The sequence below is a fragment of the Myxine glutinosa genome, chromosome 6, assembly GCF_964187855.1.
Source record: "Myxine glutinosa chromosome 6, kmMyxGlut1.1, whole genome shotgun sequence".
Lineage (NCBI taxonomy): Eukaryota > Metazoa > Chordata > Myxini > Myxiniformes > Myxinidae > Myxine > Myxine glutinosa.
In genome coordinates, this window is record NC_136266.1 from 105,143,410 (window position 1) to 105,165,782 (window position 22,373).

Consider the following 22,373-nt stretch of genomic DNA (forward strand, 5'->3'; position numbering starts at 1 on the left):
CTTTCTCTCCTAACCCTCATCTCTCTCTCTTAACCCTCATCTCTCTCTCCCAATCCTCATCTTTCTCTCCTAACCCTCATCTTTCTCTCCTAACCCTCATCTTTCTCTCTTAACCCTCATCTTTCTCTCTTAACCCTCATCTCTCTCTCTTAACCCTCATCTTTCTCTCCTAACCCTCATCTCTCTCTCTCTTAACCCTCATCTTTCTCTCTTAACCCTCATCTCTCTCTCTTAACCCTCATCTTTCTCTCCTAACCCTCATCATTCTCTCCTAACCCTCATCTCTCCCTTAACCCTTATCTCTCTCTCTTAACCCTCATCTCTCTCTCTCTTAACCCTCATCTCTCTCTTAACCCTCATCTCTCTCTCTCCTCAGCCCCATCCCTCCTGCTCTCCCAATCCTAACTTCCCTCACCCAATCCTCATTTCTCTCACCCAACCATCATTTCTCTCCCGAAACACTCCTTTCTCTCCAAACTTGCCTTATCTGCCCCAATTTTTCCTTTCATTCCTCCTTTCTTTTCCTCAATACCCCTTTCTCTCCCCAAGCCACATATGTCTCCCCCAAATCTCATTTATTTGCCCAACCCTAATTTCTTTGTCCCAAAAATAATTTTTCCTCCCCTGCACTTTTTCTCCCCACAGTTCCCCTTTCTCTCCCCCCCCCCCCCCCTACCATCATTTCTTTTCTGCAACACTCAGTTTTCTCCCCCGCAAAGCCCTCCTCTCTCACCAAACCAACATTTCTCTCCACAACACTTCTTTCTCCCTCTCAACTCTCCTTCCTCTCTCCCCAATCTTTTATTTCCCCAAATTCTTTCTTTCCCTCAATCCTTCTTTCTTCCCCCAAACCTCCTTTCTTTCCTCCATCACTTCTTTATTTCCCCCAAACCTCCTTTCTCTCTCCTGCAAACCTCATTAATTTTTCTCCCCCAAAACTCGATTCTTTCCCCCAACCTTTGATTCTCTCCCCCAACCATCATGTCTCTGTCCTAATCCTCATTTATCTAACCCAACCCCCTTTTTCTCCCCCAACACTCCTTTCTTTCCTCCAATACTTCTTTGTTTCCACCAACCCTCTCTTTTCATCCTCAACCCTCCAATTTCTTCCCCAACCCTCCTTTCTCTCATCCAACAATAATTTCTCTCCCCAACACTCCTTTCTTCCCCTCAACTCCTTCCTCACCCTGATAATCCATCCTTTCCCCACAATCCTTTCTTTCCTCCTTTGCTTCTTTATTTCCTTCAAACCTCCTTTTTATCTCCCGCAACCTTTGTTTCTCTCCCCAAACATTGTTTCTCTCTTCCAATCCTCTCTGTCTTCCCCAAACATCGTTCTTCTCCACCAAACATCGTTCGTCTTCCCCAAACATCGTTTGTCTCCACCAAACATCATTCGTCTTCCCTAAACATCGTTCGTCTCCACCAAAGATCATTCGTCTTCCCCACACATGGACCAACTTCTATCCACTCATCCCAACTCTCTCTTCCTCATATGTGGTGACTTCAACTTTCATCATGCCAGCTGGCTGGGTTTGGGTACCTCTCTCACCAGTCATGGCATCTCAGCAAAGGACTTCTGCGACTCATTGGGACTGACACAATCTGTCAATTTCCCGACCCGGATCTCAGTCAACGGAGCATCTTCTCTTCTGGACTTGGTTATGACTAACTTCCCTGAAAATGTCTGCTGCTCTTCTTCTGCTCCAATCGGTTCTTCTGATCATGTGCTTGTTAAAGTGGACATCTCACTGGCCATTCTCAGAGAGCCTCCTCAGCGCCGACGAGTCTGGCATTTCACTCAGGCTGACTGGCAGCAGTTCAAGTTCAACTTCAAGCAGCCATCAATCATCTGGACTGGTCTCACATCTCTACCGCCTCTGACATCAATTCTTCCTGGGAATTCTTCCAAAGCAAACTGATCTCTCTCATGCACAGATTTATCCCATCTCGCCTTCAGTTGTCTTACCCTTCCTCCCGTCCATGGTACACTGAATCTTGTGGTGAGGCAGTTGCCCTGAAACAACTTGCCTTTGCCTCTTGGAAGGCTAATCCAACTGAAGGAAATCTCAGTTCCTTCCACCAAGCTCGGAACAAGTGTGTGTCTACCCTCAGGAGTGCCAGGAAGCACTATCTCTCCTCACTCAAGAATGAACTCTCAAACCTGTCTCCTTCCTCCAAATCCTGGTGGCGTCTGGTGAAATCCGTTTCTGGTGTTTGTTCCCCTTCCATCCCCTTCCTTACCTCAAATGGCTACACAGTTGACACCGCACGTGACAAAGCCGAATTCCTCAACTCTGTATTTGCCTCAAAATCTTGTGTCCCAAACCCATCTCTCTCTGTTCCCACCTTACCCAGTCGAACCCAGCTGCTCCTGGACTCTGTGTCCTTCTCTCCTGACAAGGTGGAGAAGTTTTTGTCAAACCTCGACTCTGATTCTGCAACTGGACCAGATGGCATCAGCCCATGGGTCCTAAAATCCTGCTCTGCCACCCTTTCATAAACTCTCTGTATTCTCTTCACCCTCTCTTTTGCTCAAGGTCATCTGCCATCAGCTTGGAAATCATCTGCCATCAGTCTCCACCAAACATCGTTTGTCTTCCCCAAACATTGTTCGTCTTCCCCAAATATTGTTCGTCTTCCCCAAACATTGTTCGTCTTCCCCAAACATTGTTCGTCTTCCCCAAACATTGTTCGTCTTCCCCAAACATTGTTCATCTTCCCCAAACATTGTTCATCTTCCCCAAACATTGTTCGTCTTCCCCAAACATCGTTTGTCTTCCTCAAACATCGTTCGTCTTCCCCAAACATTGTTCGTCTTCCCCAAACATTGTTCATCTCCACCAAACATTGTTCGTCTTCCCCAAACATCGTTTGTCTTCTCCAAACATTGTTTGGCTTCCCCAAACATTGTTCGTCTTCCCCAAATATTGTTCGTCTTCCCCAAACATTGTTCCTCTTCCCCAAACATTGTTCGTCTTCCCCAAACATTGTTCGTCTTCCCCAAACATTGTTCATCTTCCCCAAACATTGTTCATCTTCCCCAAACATCGTTTGTCTTCCGCAAACATCGTTTGTCTTCCCCAAACATTGTTCGTCTTCCCCAAACATTGTTCATCTCCACCAAACATTGTTCGTCTCCCCCAAACATTGTTCGTCTCCCCCAAACATTGTTCGTCTCCCCCAAACATTGTTCGTCTTCTCCAAACATCGTTCCTCTCCCCCAACCCTTGTTTCCCAACCCCACTCCTCATTCCTCACCCCAAGCATGCATTTCCTTCCTGGAAACCTCATTTTTCTTCCCCAGTTGTCCTCTCTCTCCTCCAATCCTCCTTCTTCTCCTCAAGCCCTCCTTTCTCTTCCATAAACCGTCGTTTGTCTCTTTCAACCATCCTTTTCTCTGACAACCTACTTTTCACTCCCCCAAACCTCATTTTTTCCCCACAAGTCTAGTTTCTCTCCCCCAAACCTAGTTTCTCTTTCAAATCTTGTTTGTCTCCCTCAAACCTCGTTTCTCTTCCCGAAACCTCGTTTATCTCCCCCAAAACCTCGTTTCTCTCCCTCAAACCTCATTTCTCTCCCCCAAACCTTGTTTCTCACCCCAAAAACTCTCTCTCTCCCAAACCTCATTTTTCTCTCCCAAACCTCATTTTTCACTCCCAAACCGTATTTCTCTCTCCCAAATGTTGTTTCTCTCTCCCAAACCTCTTTATTTTCTCCCAAACCTCGTTATTTTCTCCCAAACCTCGTTATTTTCTCCCAAACCTCGTTCTGTCTCCCAAACCTCGTTCTGTCTCCCAAACCTCTTTATTTTCTCCCAAACCTCTTTATTTTCTCCCAAACCTCTATTTTCTCCCAAACCTCTATTTTCTCCCAAACCTCTATTTTCTCCCAAACCTCTATTTTCTCCCGAACCTCGTTATTTTCTCCAAAACCTCTTTATTTTCTCCCAAACCTCGTTATTTTCTCCCAAACCTCGTTATTTTCTCCCAAACCTCTATTTTCTCCCAAACCTCTATTTTCTCCCAAACCTCTATTTTCTCCCAAACCTCGTTATTTTCTCCCAAACCTCTTTATTTTCTCCCAAACCTCGTTATTTTCTCCCAAACCTCGTTATTTTCTCCCAAATCTCGTTATTTTCTCCCAAACCTCGTTATTTTCTCCCAAACCTCTTTATGTCTCCCAAACCTCTTTATGTCTCCCAAACCTCTTTATTTTCTCCCAAACCTCTTTATTTTATCCCAAACCTCGTTCTGTCTCCCAAATCTCTTTATTTTCTCCCAAACCTCTTTATTTTCTTCCAAACCTCTTTATTTTCTCCCAAACCTCGTTATTTTCTCCCAAACCTCTTTATGTTCTCCAAAAGCTCTTTATTTTCTCCCAAACCTCTTTATTTTCTCCCAAACCTCTTTATTTTCTCCCAAACCTCGTTATTTTCTCCCAAACCTCGTTATTTTCTCCCAAACCTCGTTATTTTCTCTCAAACCTCTTTATTTTCTCCCAAACCTCTTTATTTTCTCCCAAACCTCTATTTTCTCCCAATCCTCTTTATTTTCTCCCAAACCTCGTTATTTTCTCCCAAACCTCATTTTCTCCCAAACTTCTTTATTTTCTCCCAAACCTCTTTATTTTCTCCCAAACCTCGTTATTTTCTCCCAAACCTCTTTATTTTCTCCCAAACCTCTTAATTTTCTCCCAAACCTCGTTCTGTCTCCCAAACCTCTTTATTTTCTCCCAAACCTCTTTATTTTCTCCCAAACCTCTATTTTCTCCCAAACCTCGTTCTGTCTCCCAAACCTCTTAATTTTCTCCCAAACCTCTTTATTTTCTCCCAAACCTCTTTATTTTCTCCCAAACCTCGTTATTTTCTCCCAAACCTCTTAATTTTCTCCAAAACCTCTTTATTTTCTCCCAAACCTCGTTATTTCCTCCCAAACCTCTATTTTCTCCCAAACCTCTTTATTTTCTCCCAAACATTTTTTCTCTCTCCCAAAACTTGTCAAAGTGGACATCTCTCTGACCATTCTCAGAGAGCCTCCTCAGCGTCGACGAGTCTGGCATTTCACTCAGGCCAACTGGCACGGTCTTCAAGCAGCCATCAATCATCTGGACTGGTCTCCCATCTCTACCGCCTCTGACATCAACTCATCCTGGGAATTCTTTCAAAGTAAATTGCTCTCTCTCATGCACAGATTTATCCCATCTCGTCTTCAGTTGTCATACCGTTCCTCCCGTCCATGGTACACGGAATCTTGTGGTGAGGCTGTTACCCTGAAACAACTTGCTTTCGTCTCCTGGAAAGCAAATCCAACGGAAGGAAATCTCATTTCCTTTCACAAAGCCCGAAACAAGTGTGTGTCCACCCTCAGGAGAGCCAGGAAACAATATCTCACCGTTCTCAAGACCGAACTCTCTTATCTGTCTCCCTCTTCCAAATCCTGGTGGCGTCTGGTCAAATCTGTTTCTGGTGTTTGTTCCCCCTCCATCCCCTCCCTCACCTCAAACGGCTTAACGGCTGACTCCGCACTTGAAAAAGCTGAATGCCTCAACTCTGTGTTTGCCTCTAAATCTTGTGTCCCAAACCCATCCCTCTCTGTACCCACCGTACCCAGTCGTACCCAGCTGCTCCTGGACTCTGTGTCCTTTGCTCTTGACGAGGTGGAAAAGTTTCTGTCAACCCTCGACTCTGATTCTGCAACTGGTCCTGACGGCATCAGCCCACGGGTCCTAAAAATCATGTTCTTCCGCTCTTTCACTCCCTCTTTTTGTTCTCTTCACCCTCTCTTTTGCTCAAGGTCATCTGCCATCTGCTTGGAAATCAGCCAACATCACCGCTTTGCACAAAAAAGGTGCAAAAACAGATCCCAGCAACTACAGACCAATCAGCCTTCCCCAAATTATCAGCAAAGTCATGGAATCCATCATTGCTTCAGATATGAAATCTTTCCTCTTCTCCAATGGCTTGATCTCTGATCATAAATTTGGTTTCAGACCTGGTCACTCTACTCTGGACATGCTGCTTCTGCTTTCTCAACAATGGATGGAGGTCCTCAACGCCAAACAGGAAATTAGAGGTGTCTCCCTTGACATTTCACGTGCCTTCGATACGGTCTGGCACCCTGCTCTGCTCACCAAACTCTCCTCCTTTGGTATCCATGGAAATCTCCACGCATGGCTGGCGGACTTCCTCTCTGGTCGTAGTCAACGTGTGGCCCTGAATGGGTTTCTCTCATCCTCTTCCTGTTCAGGCTGGAGTCCCCCAAGGTAGTGTTCTGGGCCTTGTGCTTTTGTGCTTGTGCCCTGTGCTTTTTCTGGTCTTCATCAATGATCTCTCTGACTCTCTTGAAAATCCTCTCTATCTCTTTGCTGCCGACTCTACTCTCTGTCGCTCCATTCGTCATCCCTCAGATCGGCAGTCTGCAGCCTCCTCACTCTCTGCAGACCTGGACAAAATCACAGACTGGACAAACAAATGGAACATGTCTTTCAATCCCGATAAATCTCACACTCTTACGATGTCTCTCTGAAAAGACCGACTGGAAAACCCTCCCATCCACTTTCTGAATAATCCTCTCCAAGAAGTTCTGTCACTCAAGCTTTTGGGTCTCACTATTTGCCATGATCTTTCCTGGGAAAACCACATTTCAAATCTGGCCTCCAAAGCCAGTCGCCGACTGGGCATCCTCCGTCGTGCGAAGTCCTTCCTTGGCACACCTGAGCTCCTCACCACATACAAGGCTTTCATCCGCAGCTCTATGGAATACTGCTCTCCCCTCTGGTCTGGTGCTCCTGCCTCACACCTAGCCCGTCTTCACGCTGTTGAAACCAAAGCGTTCAGAATCATTGGAATCTCCCGCGATGAAGCTAACTCCAAGGGCCTTTCACTCACTCACCGCAGGCAGGTTGGTGGTCTTTCCGTCTTCTACCGACTCCTCTCTGGCCTTGCCCCCCCCCAGCTCTCTCTGGGCTCTGTCCCCCAAATATTCCTACAGGTCGCACAAGATCTGCCTGCAACCCTCTTATGGTTAAACTGCCAAAATCAAGACTTTCTGCTCACCTTCACTCCTTCATTCCTCTTTTCTCCTGCCTCTGGAACAAACTCCCTCACTGTCTTCAATCCCACTCCACCCTCCAGGTCTTTAAAACAGCTGTTCACCACCATCTCTTATCCTCCCCCATCCAAAACCTTGATCTTTTCTACCCCCGCTAATTTCGGTCCCCTTGTGTTTTATACCTCTGCCCCCCCCCCCTCCCCCCTTCCCACGCCTCCTGCCCTGAAGCCCTCTCCCTCCCACACTTCTCCCTGCTCTCAAATGTTGTGGTTGTGTGCTTCCCCTTCTCTCCCCATCTTGTCTTCCGCTCCCTCTTTTTGTATATTTTGTTTGTCTGGTTGATTTGTTTGTGAAATAAATGTTAGCTCTTTCACGAGCCTCGATTCAGTATACAAAAAAAATTAAAAAATTAAAAAATAATAATAAATAAAGAAATAAATAAAAACCTCTTTATTTTCTCCCAAACCTCGTTATTTTCTCCCAAACCTCGTTATTTTCTCCCAAACGTCGTTATTTTCTCCCAAACCTCGTTCTGTCTCCCAAACCTCGTTCTGTCTCCCAAAACTCGTTTCTCTCTCCCAAAACTCGTTTCTCTCTCCCAAACCTCTTTATTTTCTCCCAAACCTCGTTATTTTCTCCCAAACGTCGTTATTTTCTCCCAAACCTCGTTCTGTCTCCCAAACCTCGTTCTGTCTCCCAAAACTCGTTTCTCTCTCCCAAAACTCATTTCTCTGTCCCAACACCATTTTTCTCCCCAAACACTCTTTTTTCTCCTCAACATTCCTTTCTCTACCCCAAATCTTCCTTTGTCAATGTCATCATCCGAATCTGAATAGACTTATGGGGACTGTGCTCGAACGACTCATGAACCTATTCAACATCCTCACCACTTGTGCTTGGCTGGCCTACCCGTTTCCTCTGCAGAATGCGACCAGTCTCCATAAACTTTATTTGTGCCTCACCAATCGTTTTTCTCAATGGTGGTTTGTGGGTTTCCATTTGCATTAAAAAAAAAGAATGCAATTGCTCTTCACCTATCAGCCTTCTATAGGTCATACTGAAGCTTCGTTGAACCTGCTTAGCTGATTTAATCTCTATAAGCCAAACAGTACATTCTGCTTTTTATTGTGGGCGCCATTTGCAGTGGAAAAAAAATTGTATACATGGTTGAGGCTTGTGGAAGAGCTAGAACAGAATTTAATGAAAATGAGGAAACACCATCAGTGGAATGGAGGTGATGAGAGCAAGGGAGGGGAGGACACATGGGGGCGAACAAGCTGAATGAAACACATCAAGAAGAGTAAGGGGAAGGTGATTTCACAGGCGAGAGAAAAGAGGAACAAATGAGTGGAGGTGAGCAGTGAGCCTGGATTTTGGGAGTTTCAGAAGATCGTTATTGGCAGACCATTTGCACCCTGTATAAACCTGAGAGGGACAGAGCAAAGAAAGGGCAGATGGTGCAAGACCAAAGAGGAGTTTGAAGGGGCTGCGCTCCAACGCGAGTCGAAAGAATTGACGCGACCAAAGACGGAATTCGTCCGAGTTGCTTTATTGAAACAAAACAGCTCAGGTATTCTGACAAGCCCGTTTATCGGGCAGCAATATATATACACATTTATGCCTAGGCGTTTGCCCGGGAAAACCGAGACCGGGCATGCCCGGGTGTCAAGGGCGAGTCCTGGAAAGGCGAGTCTGGACATGCCCGGGCGTCCTGGACGCGGCCTGGCAAGTCGAGGCTGGGCGTGCCCGAGTGCTCTGGGCGAGCCCTGGAAAGGCGAGTCTGGACATGCCCGGGCGTCCTGGACGCGGCCTGGCAAGTCGAGGCTGGGCGTGCCCGGGCGCTCTGGGCGAGCCCTGGAAAGGCGAGAGCGGGCATGCCCGGGAAAGACGAGACCGGGCGTGCCCGGGAGGTTCGGGCGTGCCCGGGAACAGCGAGTCCGGGCATGCCCAGGAGAGGCGCGTCTGGGCCCGTCCGGACGAGCCCGGCATGGCGATCGCGCCCTGGCCGCGTCCTGGCAGGTGCAAGGCGATTGTGTACATTCAGCGGGGACCGCTACAAGTTGATAGAATACAGTGCATGGAGGCATCGTCAAAGTAACAGGCCTAGAAACTCAGCTTTGTCATGGGAGAACCAAATTAGTTTGAAGTATAAAGGGTCTAAGAGATCTAAGGGGTCTATTAGGGTATTAAAGGTTCTGAAGGTCTAAATTGTATGTTCAATTAGTCGATATATGGTTGACTGGCTGACTTGGTTGAGGTTCAGACAGCGAAGCAGCAGGCGGCGGCCAGACAAGCCAGAATGGAGGAAAGGCATCGAGCGGTGGTGTGTTCCATTACCAATCAGCTTGCTACCGCTTGCCAAGCCAGCCATTCCCTATCAGCCGCTTCATTGGAGTGCTTGCTTGAGTGCTTAAGCCACTTGGTGAGCGCTCCACAAGCTGCTTGGTTTTCAGTCCAAGATTGGATTGGTTTTTCAATTTCGTGGTTTTCAGTCCACGATTTGGTTTATGGTTTCAGGACTCCGGTGTTGGAGTCAGGGCTACCGTTGAGATGGGTTTATACTTTTACAGGTGTTTCATGGTTGTAGTTAATTAATGATGACATTTTTGCAATTTTATGGTTATAATTTTGTAGTTGAGTATTTGATTGCCTCATTTTTCATAAGTAATTGAAACGTTCGAGCTACATTACTGCAGCTGTAGCCAGGACCAAATGGATCTTTATCGCATGTCACTCCAGTTACCCTCAAAGTCATGATTTCTGCCTTTCCAAGTGGACTCCGAAGCAAACGCATACCCTTTTCCATCATACTTTCGAAGTCTGTCCTACATTTTAATAAGGTTTGCTAATGTCACTGCGACCTTCCAAGATAGCCTAGAGTTATTCCACACTCGCTTCTGATCTGTCCAGCCTGGGATTGAATCCAAACCCAGCTATAAACTGTCATCCTGGTGTTCCACATGCAGGCGAAGGATCAATGTGTCTGCCGTCCCTCTGATGGGCGTTAAGTTGAGCGACCCTTCTGCAGGCATTAGGTAGGGGATGTTAGATCTCACGGTGACTATCGAGAATGGTATGAAAGTTATCCCCGACATCTTGAACATGTTACAAATTCCTGTTCAAATCACTTGCAGTCGAGTATCATGGACGCGTTGGCAATCTGTCCCAGACTGGTTCTCGCCTTGAAATGTTTCTTAACTTGTCATGAATGCCACAAAGCTCCGTCAAGAGTATGAGCCTCCATTATTGTCCCCCGTAGCTCAGCGGAGCGAAAGGGGGACTATGGCTTTCCCTTCCGTCCGTGTGTCCGTCCGTCAGTCCGTCCATCCGTCCGTCCGTCTGTGCGTGCATGCGTGCGTGCGTAAGCGAAGGACCGCATTCGAATTTGGTGTGTGGGTGCAACCCACGTCAAAATCCAAGATGGCCGCCGCCATGTATGTCTGATGCCATGTATGTCTGAACCTTGTAACCTGCATATCTTGAAAAATAAGCGAAGTACCCACTTCTAATCTGGTGTGTGGGTGTATCTCGGCATAAGGACGAACGCTATTGAAAATTGGGTCGCCACGTCAAAATCCAAGATGGCCACCGCCATATATATGTCTGAACCTTGTGAACGAAATATCTCGAAAAATAAGCGAAGTTCCAACTTCTAATCTGGTGTGTGGGTGTATCTAGGCACACGGAAGAACGCTGTTTAAAATTAGGTCGCCACGTCGAAATCCAAGATGGCCGCCGCCATGTATGTCTGAATCTTGTGAGAAGAATATCTTGAAAGATAAGCGAAGTTCCAACTTCTAATCTGGTGTTTGGGTGTATCTAGGCACACGGAAGAACGCTGTTTAAAATTGGGTCGCCACGTCGAAATCCAAGATGGCCGCCGCCATGTATGTCTGAATCTTGTGAGAAGAATATCTTGAAAGATAAGCGAAGTACCAACTTCTAATCTGGTGTGTGGGTGTATCTAGGCACACGGAAGAACGCTGTTTAAAATTGGGTCGCCACGTCGAAATCCAAGATGGCCGCCGCCATGTATGTCTGAATCTTGTGAGAAGAATATCTTGAAAGATAAGCGAAGTACCAACTTCTAACTTGGTGTGTGGGTGCATCCAGGCATAAGGAAGACCGCCATTGTAAAGTGGGTCGCCACGTCAAAATCCAGGACGGCCGCCACCATATATATGTCTGAACCTTGTGAGCGAAATATCTTGAAAAATAAGCGAAGTACCTTCTGGTGTGTGGGTGTATCTAGGCATAAGGAAGAACGCTATTGAAAATTGGGTCGCCACGTCAAAATCCAAGATGGCCGCCTCCATGTTTGTCTGACCCTTGTGAGCGAAATATCATATCATAGCATGTTTTCTGCGTGTTCCACTTTGTCAACTCACATCACTTCCCCGACGGGGGACCTAGGCGTAACGCTTGTTATTATTATTATTATTATTAATGTCAGTATGAAACAATTGAAAACTAGAAGGGCAATCGGTGGAGCGCATACCTCTGCCAGGCTGAACAGTTTATGTTTTGTATCCCACTGACACACGAAAGCCTGCTTGGAGTTTGCAAAAAAGCACCTGAAGGATTCTCAGACTGTGAGAAACAAGATTCTGTGGTCTGATGAAATCAAGATTGAACTGTTTGGCTTCCGTCTGGCCACTCTGCCATTAGGCCCAGATCAGTGGAGTGTTGCAGTGATGGCTGTCCTTCTGGAAGTTTCTCCCATCTCCACACAGGATCTCTGAAGCTCCGCCAGAGTGACCATCGGGTTCTTGGTCACATCTATTACCAATGCCCTTCTCCCCCGATTGCTCAGTTGGGCCGGGCGGCCTCATCGAGAAAGAGTCCTGGTTGTTCCAAACTTCTTCCATTTAAGAATTATGGAGGCCACTGTGCTCTTGGGAACCTTCAATGCAGCAGAAATGTTTTTGTAGGCTTCCCCAGATCTGTGCCTCGACACAATCCTGTCTCTGAGCTCTGCAGGCAGTTCCTTCGAGCATCTTCGTGATACTGCAAACATATGGAGAAACGTTTTGTGGTCAGATGAGACAAAAATTGAATGTTTTGGTCGAAAGTCAAAGTGATTCCTCTGGCGTGCGTCCAACACAGCATGTCACCCAATCAACGCCATTCCTACTGTCAAGCATGGTGGTGGCAGCATCATGTTATGGGGCTACTTTTCATCAGCAGAGATTGCCAAGCTTGTCAGGGTAGAAGGGACAATGGACGGCGCAAAGTGCAGGAGAATCCTTGATGAAAACCTGCTCGTGTCAGCCATGAATCTGAGACTGGGTAGGAGATTCACATTTCAGCAGGACATTGTTCTGTAACACAAAGCTAAAGCCATACTTGAGTGGCTGAATAAGAAGAAAATAAGTGTTCTTGAGTGGCCCAGTCAAAGTCCTGACTTGAACCCAAGACTTGAAGATTAATTTATTTATGGATTTATTTATAGCGAGATTTGAAGGTTACAGTCCATCGGCAATCCCCATCAAACTTGAGAGAAATAGAGCAATTTTCACGTGAACAATGAGCAAAGATTTCACCATCTCACTGTGCAAATCTGGTCGAGACCTACCCAAAAATACTCCTAGCAGTCATTGCTGCAAAAAGTACTGTACCAAGGAGCTGAATACTTTTTCAACCAGTGAATTTTGAGTTGTACATGTTTTTTGCAGGTATTCCTGTGACATGTAACCTTCTTCAACTATAGCAGTGTTTAGTTCGATCTCTTCAGTTATGAATAAAAATTCATTTGGAAAAAATGTTTCCACATAATTAATCTAAAGGTGGCATTATTGATAGGTGGCGATTACTTTGGCAGGCCACTGTAAAAGTTTAAAGGGTATAAAAGGTTTAAAATGGTCGAAAGGGTTCTTAAAGATCTAATGGGTCTAAAAGGTGTTAGTGTCTTTGGGGTCGAAAGGGTTTAATAATTTAATCCCTCAAGCATGTAAAAGGACATAAAAAGGTCCAAGTGGTCTAAAGCTCGAAATGGTCAGGGTCCAAGCTATCTAATCTGTATGAAGGGTGTATGGGGTCTAAGTGGTGTTGAGGTCTCAGGTTTAAAGGGACTTGAACAGTTTAAAGGTCCAAAGGTTATTGAGGTCTATAGGGTGAAGGGATCTAATGGTGTCTAAAGGGTCTTGAAGGTTAGAGGGATCTTTGGGGTTTGGGATCCTCAGTATCTTGGGGGTCTTTAGAGTCGTAAAGGGTCTTTGGGGTCTGAAGTGTCTTTGGGGTGAAAAGGGTCTTCGAAGTCTTAAAGGGTCTTATGGGTATTATGGGAGGGTCTTCAGGGTATAAAGGGTCTTTAAGGGTATTCGTGGTCTTTGGGGCCTAAAGTGTCTTTGGTTCTTAAAGGGTCATAGCGGTCTTCGGGGCATTAAGAGTCTGTGGGGTCATTAGGGGTTTGGGGGTCTTCAGGGTCTTGAAAGGTCGAAGAGGTCTCAGCAGTCTAAAGGGTCGAAATGTTTAAAAGGAAGATTCCAATAGTACGGAATTAATAGACGTACATGTACATGTAGTCAAGGTGCAACTGATGTTCAAACAGTATGTAATTAATAGACATATAGTCACACAGTGTCACAGCTTCACTTTAGGACGGACCATGTTTTCGTTTTTATATAGCCTATGTAGATATTACATATGCATAGATATCAAGTGAATCCTTTGAAGATTGACAATTTATGTGACCTTGACCTTTTGACCTCAAAACAATAGGCTTCCAGCTTGTCACTACCTCGACCAGGTGGTGAAATTTCGTGAAGATCGGAGTAAAAATGTGACCTGTTGGCGATTGACATACAAACGAAAAGACAGACAAACAAACAGACAGAATAACAGACCAGACCAACCAATATCTATATAATAATAGCGTAAGGACTCGACTTTGTTATCCCTTTTACGCCGCACCCAGTGACCCGATGCCCACGGCACTAATGGATTTACGATCTACGAACCGCGCTCTTTGTTTATCACGTACAGCCATACTCGAAAAATCTGAATTAGCCGACGTTGGGGCCCAAAAGCATCCGATTAACTGCCGATACGACGCCATCTTACGACTCCATCGTATTGGCGTCTGCTGGGCGAAGGCGAAGCAAGCCGTCCGCTGATTGGACAGGCGAAGGCGAAAGCAAGCCGTCCACTGAGTGGACAATCCAGAGCATGCATTTGTGCCGGTGTCGGCGATCGTTGTTCATATACGCACTCTTCATTCTCATCTTTCTTCCTAACTCTTACTCGGACAAGCAAATCCCCTATGCCATCCATAATGGTACACTCTATCCATACACCACATCCTCCCTTCCGTGGATGTTCCACGGGTTTCGGCTAGTTATTATGAATCTTCAAATTCGCAAGTAAAAAACAGACAGAGATAGAGGTGAAAACATAACCTCCCCTTAACCAAGTTTTGTCTGAATCCATCCACTTTTTGAGATATCCTGCTCACAGACAGACAGACAGACAGACAGACAAATAAAGAGGGGTGAGCAAATAACCTGCGTATGCACCTTCCGTGGTGGAGGTAATTACAAGGCACATGCAGCAAATTGGAAATCCTGCATTAGAAATGCAGAATGTTTCCATGTGTAATTGTTTACAGATAAAGGACCAGATAGCTAGAAATCCCAAGATCTCAGTTAAGGTGAACCAGCTGTGGACCTCCTCGTGCATCTTGTCTGCAGTAACGCGCCATTTCATTGGATGGCAACGCTGACACGTGACGCCACTGCTAAGGTTCTTGCTTCGGATCTCACCCCTTGTCTTCTGCCACCACTCATTCCGGATGCAACAGATGAGCCAGTCCGTATGTACTCCCTCCCATGTATTCTCCTTTCACGTTCGCCTTTAATAGCACACACTCTATTTGCATGGGAAACGAGGTTTGGGGGGGGGGGGGGGGGGGATTTTGTGGCTGTGCCTTTTTGAGCGCATGCGTGCCGTGCACGGTAGAATACGATGCTGGAAAGGTGGGACAAGTGGTGCTCAAGAAACTGCAGGAGGTGTGCATTCATTGGCAGCGCAAGACTCCGGTGTTTCACCAGACTCGCCGATCTTTCCAGATCTCCATTCATGCCATCAAGAACACTCGGCGCAAGATGGAGGATCGGCACGTCATCTTCCAAGACCTCAACGCCTTGTTTGGGCTTGAGGTGCCCCCCTTAGCCACCCTGTTTGGACCTTCCCCAGCCAAGCGATTGTGTGAACACCTGCAGCGAATTAACTCCTGTTGTCCTTAGGGCTTGGATTTCTTAGTTTTGGAGATGCCAATCTGACGTTTTGCAGGTTTAGATGAGTTTTATTCGTTAGAATGAGCTCACAGGTCAATAATGAATGAATGAATGAATGATCGTTTTAAGGCCATTTTCCCCACTAGAGCGGGGGTTAGCCTTGCAGGCCCTATGACAATCATGGTTCCATGTTTGAGGCTGCTCACAGATCAAAGTCAGAACAGCTCACAGGTCAATAATGAATAATGAATGAATATAAATGAATGAATATGAATGAATGATCGTTTTAAGGTCATTTTTCCCCACTAGAGTGGGGGTTAGCCTTGCAGGCCCCATGACAATCATGGTTCCATGTTTGAGGCTGCTCACAGGTCAGAGTCAGAACAGCTCACAGGTCAATAATGAATGAATGATTATGAATGAATGAATGAATGAATGAATATGAATGAATGATCGTTTTAAGGTCATTTTTCCCACGAGAGCGGGGGTTAGCCTTGCAGGCCCCATGACAATCAAGGTTCCATATTTGAGGCTGCTCACAGGTCAAAGTCAGAACAGCTCACACGTCAATAATGAATTAATGAATGAATATAAATGAATGAATATGAATGAATGATCGTTTTAAGGACATTTTCCCCCCACTAGAGTGGGGGTTAGCCTTGCAGGCCCCATGACAATCATGGTTCCATGTTTGAGGCTGCTCACAGGTCAGAGTCAGAACAGCTCACAGGTCAATAATGAATGAATGATTATGAATGAATGAATGAATGAATGAATGAATATGAATGAATGATCGTTTTAAGGTCATTTTTCCCCCACTAGAGTGGGGGTTAGCCTTGCAGGCCCCATGACAATCATGGTTCAATGTTTGAGGCTGCTCACAGGTCAAAGTCAGAACAGCTCACAGGTCAATAATGAATAATGAATGAATGAATATGAATGAATTATCGTTTTAAGGCCATTTTCCCCACTAGAGCGGGGGTTAGCCTTGCAGGCCCCATGACAATCATGGTTCCATGTTTGAGGCTGCTCACAGGTCAAAGTCAGAACAGCTCACACGTCAATAATGAATTAATGAATGAATATAAATGAATGAATATGAATGAATGATCGTTTTAAGGTCATTTTTCCCCACTAGAGTGGGGATTAGCCTTGCGGGCCCCATGACAATCATGGTTCCATGTTTGAGGCTGCTCACAGGTCAAAGTCAGAACAGCTCACACGTCAATAATGAATTAATGAATGAATATAAATGAATGAATATGAATGAATGATCGTTTTAAGGTCATTTTTCCCCACTAGAGTGGGGGTTAGCCTTGCGGGCCCCATGACAATCATGGTTCCATATTTGAGGCTGCTCACAGGTCAGAGTCAGAACAGCTCACAGGTCAGATAAACTTTAATCCTTTAAAGTTAAAGTAGTTTCCTATCGTATTATTTTCATTAAATCATTTGCTGTTACAATTCCGGTAATCACACCCTTAAACCATCATCCAAAATGCCCACTCTAGTAATTGGTCAAGGTAGTCCAATTTGATGCTCATAAAGATGTACACAATTGGTCCCATTTTCCTTTGGAGAGTGATGGTATAATTCATGGGATCACGCAAGTCATGTGAACGGTGTGTAAACTTGAACACTTGTGGCGACTCTACAGTTGCATGCATCCTGATGATTCTGCAGGACGAGGAGGACCAGGCGTACTTTGCGGTATTCGATGGCCATGGCGGAGTGGATGCTGCGACGTATGCAGCAACACATCTACACGTGCTGATAACACGCGAGGAGGCATTCGGGACGAAGCCATGTGAAGCCTTGGGACGGGCCTTTCGTCAAGCCGATCAGGGTTTTGTGCTTAAGGCCAAACGCGAGGTGGGTTCTTCAGGCCCCCACCCACTCCCACCTTAGTTAATTTTTTAAAAATTTCTGACAGCAAGATGCAGAGGTAACGCAGTTACCCTTGGGTTGTCTAGTCTGGGTCTGATTACCAACCTGACTATGAATTCTCGCAATGCTGCTTCACAGGCAGGCAGGGCGTTACACCACAAAGTGTACCATCCCTCAGATGCAAACTAAGCTGGGTGCCCAGTGTGCCAGCATTAGTTGGTAGACATTAAATATCTCAGTGTCTCTCCTGAACAGTAGGTCAGTTATCACTGACACCAACAAATTGCAAATTCCTGCCCAAATCGCCTTCGGCCAAACGTCAGGCCTGGCCAGTCAGTGTGAGACTTGGACCAAATGCTTTCTCCGGCCAAGCATACAAGGTGAGAATAATCGGTGTCCTTCAAGATGATGTAGTAATTGTACGACTGCTACTACTTTGGGGATAATATGAAAAGGGCCATCTATTTATGTTTGTACAGGGTTTGGCTGTTTAATTGAGAAAATAGAAAAAGAAGAGTGCAATCGGGAGGATAAGAACATCAGGGTATGTGTATGGAAGTAGAGGGCATACAGGAGAAAGGAATGTGGATATAACAAGAGATTGGGAGGCATCATCACTGGGTCATCCTTTGTGACACATTGGGAATCAGTACTGGGTCCGGCTATTTAATCCTTCCTGAAACATTGGGATTCAGCACTGGGTCCGGCTATTTAATCCTTCCTGAAACATTGGGCCTCAGCACTGGGTCCGGCTATTTAATCCTTCCTGAAACATTGGGCCTCAGCACTGGGTCCGGCTATTTAATCCTTCCTGAAACATTGGGCCTCAGCACTGGGTCCGGCTATTTAATCCTTCCTGAAACATTGAGCCTCAGCACTGGGTCCGGCTATTTAATCCTTCCTGAAACATTGGGCCTCAGCACTGGGTCCGGCTATTTAATCCTTCCTGAAACATTGGGCCTCAGCACTGGGTCCGGCTATTTAATCCTTCCTGAAACATTGGGCCTCAGCACTGGGTCCGGCTATTTAATCCTTCCTGAAACATTGAGCCTCAGCACTGGGTCCGGCTATTTAATCCTTCCTGAAACATTGGGCCTCAGCACTGGGTCCGGCGATTTAATCCTTCCTGAAACATTGGGCCTCAGCACTGGGTCCGGCTATTTAATCCTTCCTGAAACATTGGGCCTCAGCACTGGGTCCGGTTATTTAATCCTTCCTGAAACATTGAGCCTCAGCACTGGGTCCGGTTATTTAATCCTTCCTGAAACATTGAGCCTCAGCACTGGGTCCGGTTATTTAATCCTTCCTGAAACATTGGGCCTCAGCACTGGGTCCGGTTATTTAATCCTTCCTGAAACATTGAGCCTCAGCACTGGGTCCGGTTATTTAATCCTTCCTGAAACATTGGGCCTCAGCACTGGGTCCGGTTATTTAATCCTTCCTGAAACATTGGGCCTCAGCACTGGGTCCGGTTATTTAATCCTTCCTGAAACATTGAGCCTCAGCACTGGGTCCGGTTATTTAATCCTTCCTGAAACATTGAGCCTCAGCACTGGGTCCGGTTATTTAATCCTTCCTGAAACATTGAGCCTCAGCACTGGGTCCGGTTATTTAATCCTTCCTGAAACATTGAGCCTCAGCACTGGGTCCGGTTATTTAATCCTTCCTGAAACATTGAGCCTCAGCACTGGGTCCGGTTATTTAATCCTTCCTGAAACATTGAGCCTCAGCACTGGGTCCGGTTATTTAATCCTTCCTGAAACATTGAGCCTCAGCACTGGGTCCGGCTATTTAATCCTTCCTGAAACATTGGGCCTCAGCACTGGGTCCGGCTATTTAATCCTTCATGAAACATTGAGCCTCAGCACTGGGTCCGGTTATTTAATCCTTCCTGAAACATTGGGCCTCAGCACTGGGTCCGGTTATTTAATCCTTCCTGAAACATTGGGAATCAGCACTGGGTCCGGCTATTTAATCCTTCCTGAAACATTGGGCCTCAGCACTGGGTCCGGTTATTTAATCCTTCCTGAAACATTGGGCCTCAGCACTGGGTCCGGTTATTTAATCCTTCCTGAAACATTGAGCCTCAGCACTGGGTCCGGTTATTTAATCCTTCCTGAAACATTGGGCCTCAGCACTGGGTCCGGCTATTTAATCCTTCCTGAAACATTGGGCCTCAGCACTGGGTCCGGTTATTTAATCCTTCCTGAAACATTGAGCCTCAGCACTGGGTCCGGTTATTTAATCCTTCCTGAAACATTGAGCCTCAGCACTGGGTCCGGTTATTTAATCCTTCCTGAAACATTGAGCCTCAGCACTGGGTCCGGTTATTTAATCCTTCCTGAAACATTGAGCCTCAGCACTGGGTCCGGTTATTTAATCCTTCCTGAAACATTGAGCCTCAGCACTGGGTCCGGTTATTTAATCCTTCCTGAAACATTGAGCCTCAGCACTGGGTCCGGTTATTTAATCCTTCCTGAAACATTGAGCCTCAGCACTGGGTCCGGTTATTTAATCCTTCCTGAAACATTGGGCCTCAGCACTGGGTCCGGTTATTTAATCCTTCCTGAAACATTGAGCCTCAGCACTGGGTCCGGTTATTTAATCCTTCCTGAAACATTGAGCCTCAGCACTGGGTCCGGTTATTTAATCCTTCCTGAAACATTGAGCCTCAGCACTGGGTCCGGCTATTTAATCCTTCCTGAAACATTGGGCCTCAGCACTGGGTCCGGCTATTTAATCCTTCATGAAACATTGAGCCTCAGCACTGGGTCCGGTTATTTAATCCTTCCTGAAACATTGGGCCTCAGCAGTAGTGTAATAATGTTGCTTCTGGGACACCTCCGTTTAACATGGGAAATCCCTATCTAATGTCATTTACCCCCTTGTCTTTTTCAAAAATCATAAACACCTCTATTTCTCCCACCCTCATCTTTATGAACCTTTTGTCTGTAGTACCTATCCTTAATGTTGTTCATTAGACCACTCAAACACTACAAATATTTGTTTTCTCTTATAGACCTATCATCCTTCTTCTACATATCATCTGGCAGATTAATCTTTGACCCATTCACTTCCATATTAATTCTTTCCCTCCCTCATTGACCCTAAACACCTATATTTCTCTCACCCTGTTCTTTACGAACCTTCTAACCTTTTGACATGCTATCCTTATTCATTAGACCACTTAAACACCTGTGATCCTTCTGACCTTATGGACCTTTTAACCTTTTACTCTTAATATCATCTGGTGAATATAACCCACTCAAACAACGACCCTACAAATATTTGTTTATGCGTGGGAAATAATTTAATTCTCTTGCCACTCTCTTCACCATCTAATATATTAACAAAAAAGATGATTGAGTTTGGTTCTTTATTAAGATATTTTAACTGAGCTAAGATAAAATGGTAAACCTCCCTCAATGTTCTTATTTGAGCGCCTCCAGTGCCACACACTTTTTGGTAGGCTCTGCCCACCTTTTGTTAAGCTCCGTCCACTTTTTGGAAAAACCCCGCCCACTTTTTGGTAAGCCACGCCCACCTTTTACTAAGCCCCGCCCACTTTTTGTTAAGCCACGCCCACTTTTGCTAGACCCCGCCCACTTTTGCTAAGTCCCACCCACTTTATAAACTCTTCAGCATTGTATCATTTCCAGGTAATACATAACATCATTTTCAGGGAATTTCCATCACATCATTTCCAGTTAAGACACGCCCAGGGAATTTCCACAGGAAATGACACACACCCAGCCCTTCTTATAAAAGGCACCGACCACACAGGCTTTTTCAAACACGCTTTCTGCTTCACTTGAGAATGGACTCCTATGCCGAAATGGAATGGGATAACTTTGCTATTCCTTGGAGTCCTACTACCTGTGTAGCGCTCAACCTTCAGATTGATGAACTGGACTCGAACCTCTTGTCGATGGAGGAAATTGTATCTGAGCTACGAAATGAAAATTCTACTTTTAACACAACTTGGGATAAAGTTATTTTTTTGTTTGAAGATCTTTTGAACAACCAAGACCCACAGAACGAGTTCTACCTTGATGACCCAGCCAAAGAGTTATACCTTGGAGATCCACAAAATCCTGAAAAAGAGTTCTACCATGATGATACTTATTGTGAGTTATCAAAACAAAACCCACTGAACGAGTTCTACCTTGATGACCCAGCCAAAGAGTTATACCTTGGAGACTCACTAAATTTGGGAAAAACAAATTATGAGGTCTGCCTAGATGGTTCTAACTGTGGAGCCTACCTTGGAGACTCACTAAATTTGGGAAAAACAAATTATGAGGTCTGCCTAGATGGTTCTAACTGTGGAGCCTACCTTGGAGACTCACTAAATTTGGGAAAAACAAATTATGAGGTTTGCCTAGATGGTTCTAACTGTGGAGCCTACCTTGGAGACTCACTAAATTTGGGAAAAACTAATTATGAGGTCTGCCTAGATGGTTCTAACTGTGGAGCCTACCTTGGAGACTCACTAAATTTGGGAAAAACAAATTATGAGGTTTGCCTAGATGGTTCTAACTGTGGAGCCTACCTTGGAGACTCACTAAATTTGGGAAAAACTAATTATGAGGTCTGCCTAGATGGTTCTAACTGTGGAGCCTACCTTGGAGACTCACTAAATTTCATAAAATTAGGAAAAGAGTTTTACCTTGGAGACTTTGAAAACTGGTTTCGTTTTGGAGACTCGGAATGGGGGTTTTGTTTTGATGACTCGGAATGTGATACCTATCTTGGAGGCTCAACAGGAATGTGGTTATACCTTGGGAACTTGGAAAGTTGGTTTTATTTTGGAGACTCTACCTGTGGGGTTCCTCTTGGAGACTCTTTGGATTCTAAAGCAATGAACAATGTTCTTTATTTAATGACGCTTGATTTAAGCAATATCAAGAAAGTTCGAGGAAGAAAATGCTGGAAAATTCTTTCTTCCCATTTCTACTTCTTCAAACTTAAAAGCCTTGAAAGACAGAATTGGAGGAAGAGGAAAAAAAAAAAGAAATACGTATTTAAAAAAGAAGAAAAGAAAGATTATGTTAGGGTTTGGGTGGGATTTTGAATGTGAGGGTTAGGGATGGGGTTGGGTTAGGGTTGGGATTTTGAATGTGAGGGTTAGGGTTGGGGTTGGGTTAGGGATGGGGTTGGGTTAGGGATGGGGTTGGGTTAGGGATGGGTTGGGTTAGGG

General features: G+C 45.4%; 1 protein-coding gene across 1 annotated transcript in view; it reads left to right on the forward strand.

Annotated features, from left to right (window-relative positions):
* PPM1E (protein phosphatase, Mg2+/Mn2+ dependent 1E) overlaps positions 1-22,373 on the forward strand; it is a 77,576-nt gene that overhangs the window by 4,377 nt on the left and 50,826 nt on the right. The window contains exons 2-4 of the mRNA XM_068102242.2: positions 14,741-14,862; positions 15,009-15,208; positions 16,970-17,158. Coding sequence (XP_067958343.1) covers positions 14,741-14,862; positions 15,009-15,208; positions 16,970-17,158 — 511 coding nt within the window. The remainder of the gene's footprint in view (positions 1-14,740; positions 14,863-15,008; positions 15,209-16,969; positions 17,159-22,373) is intronic.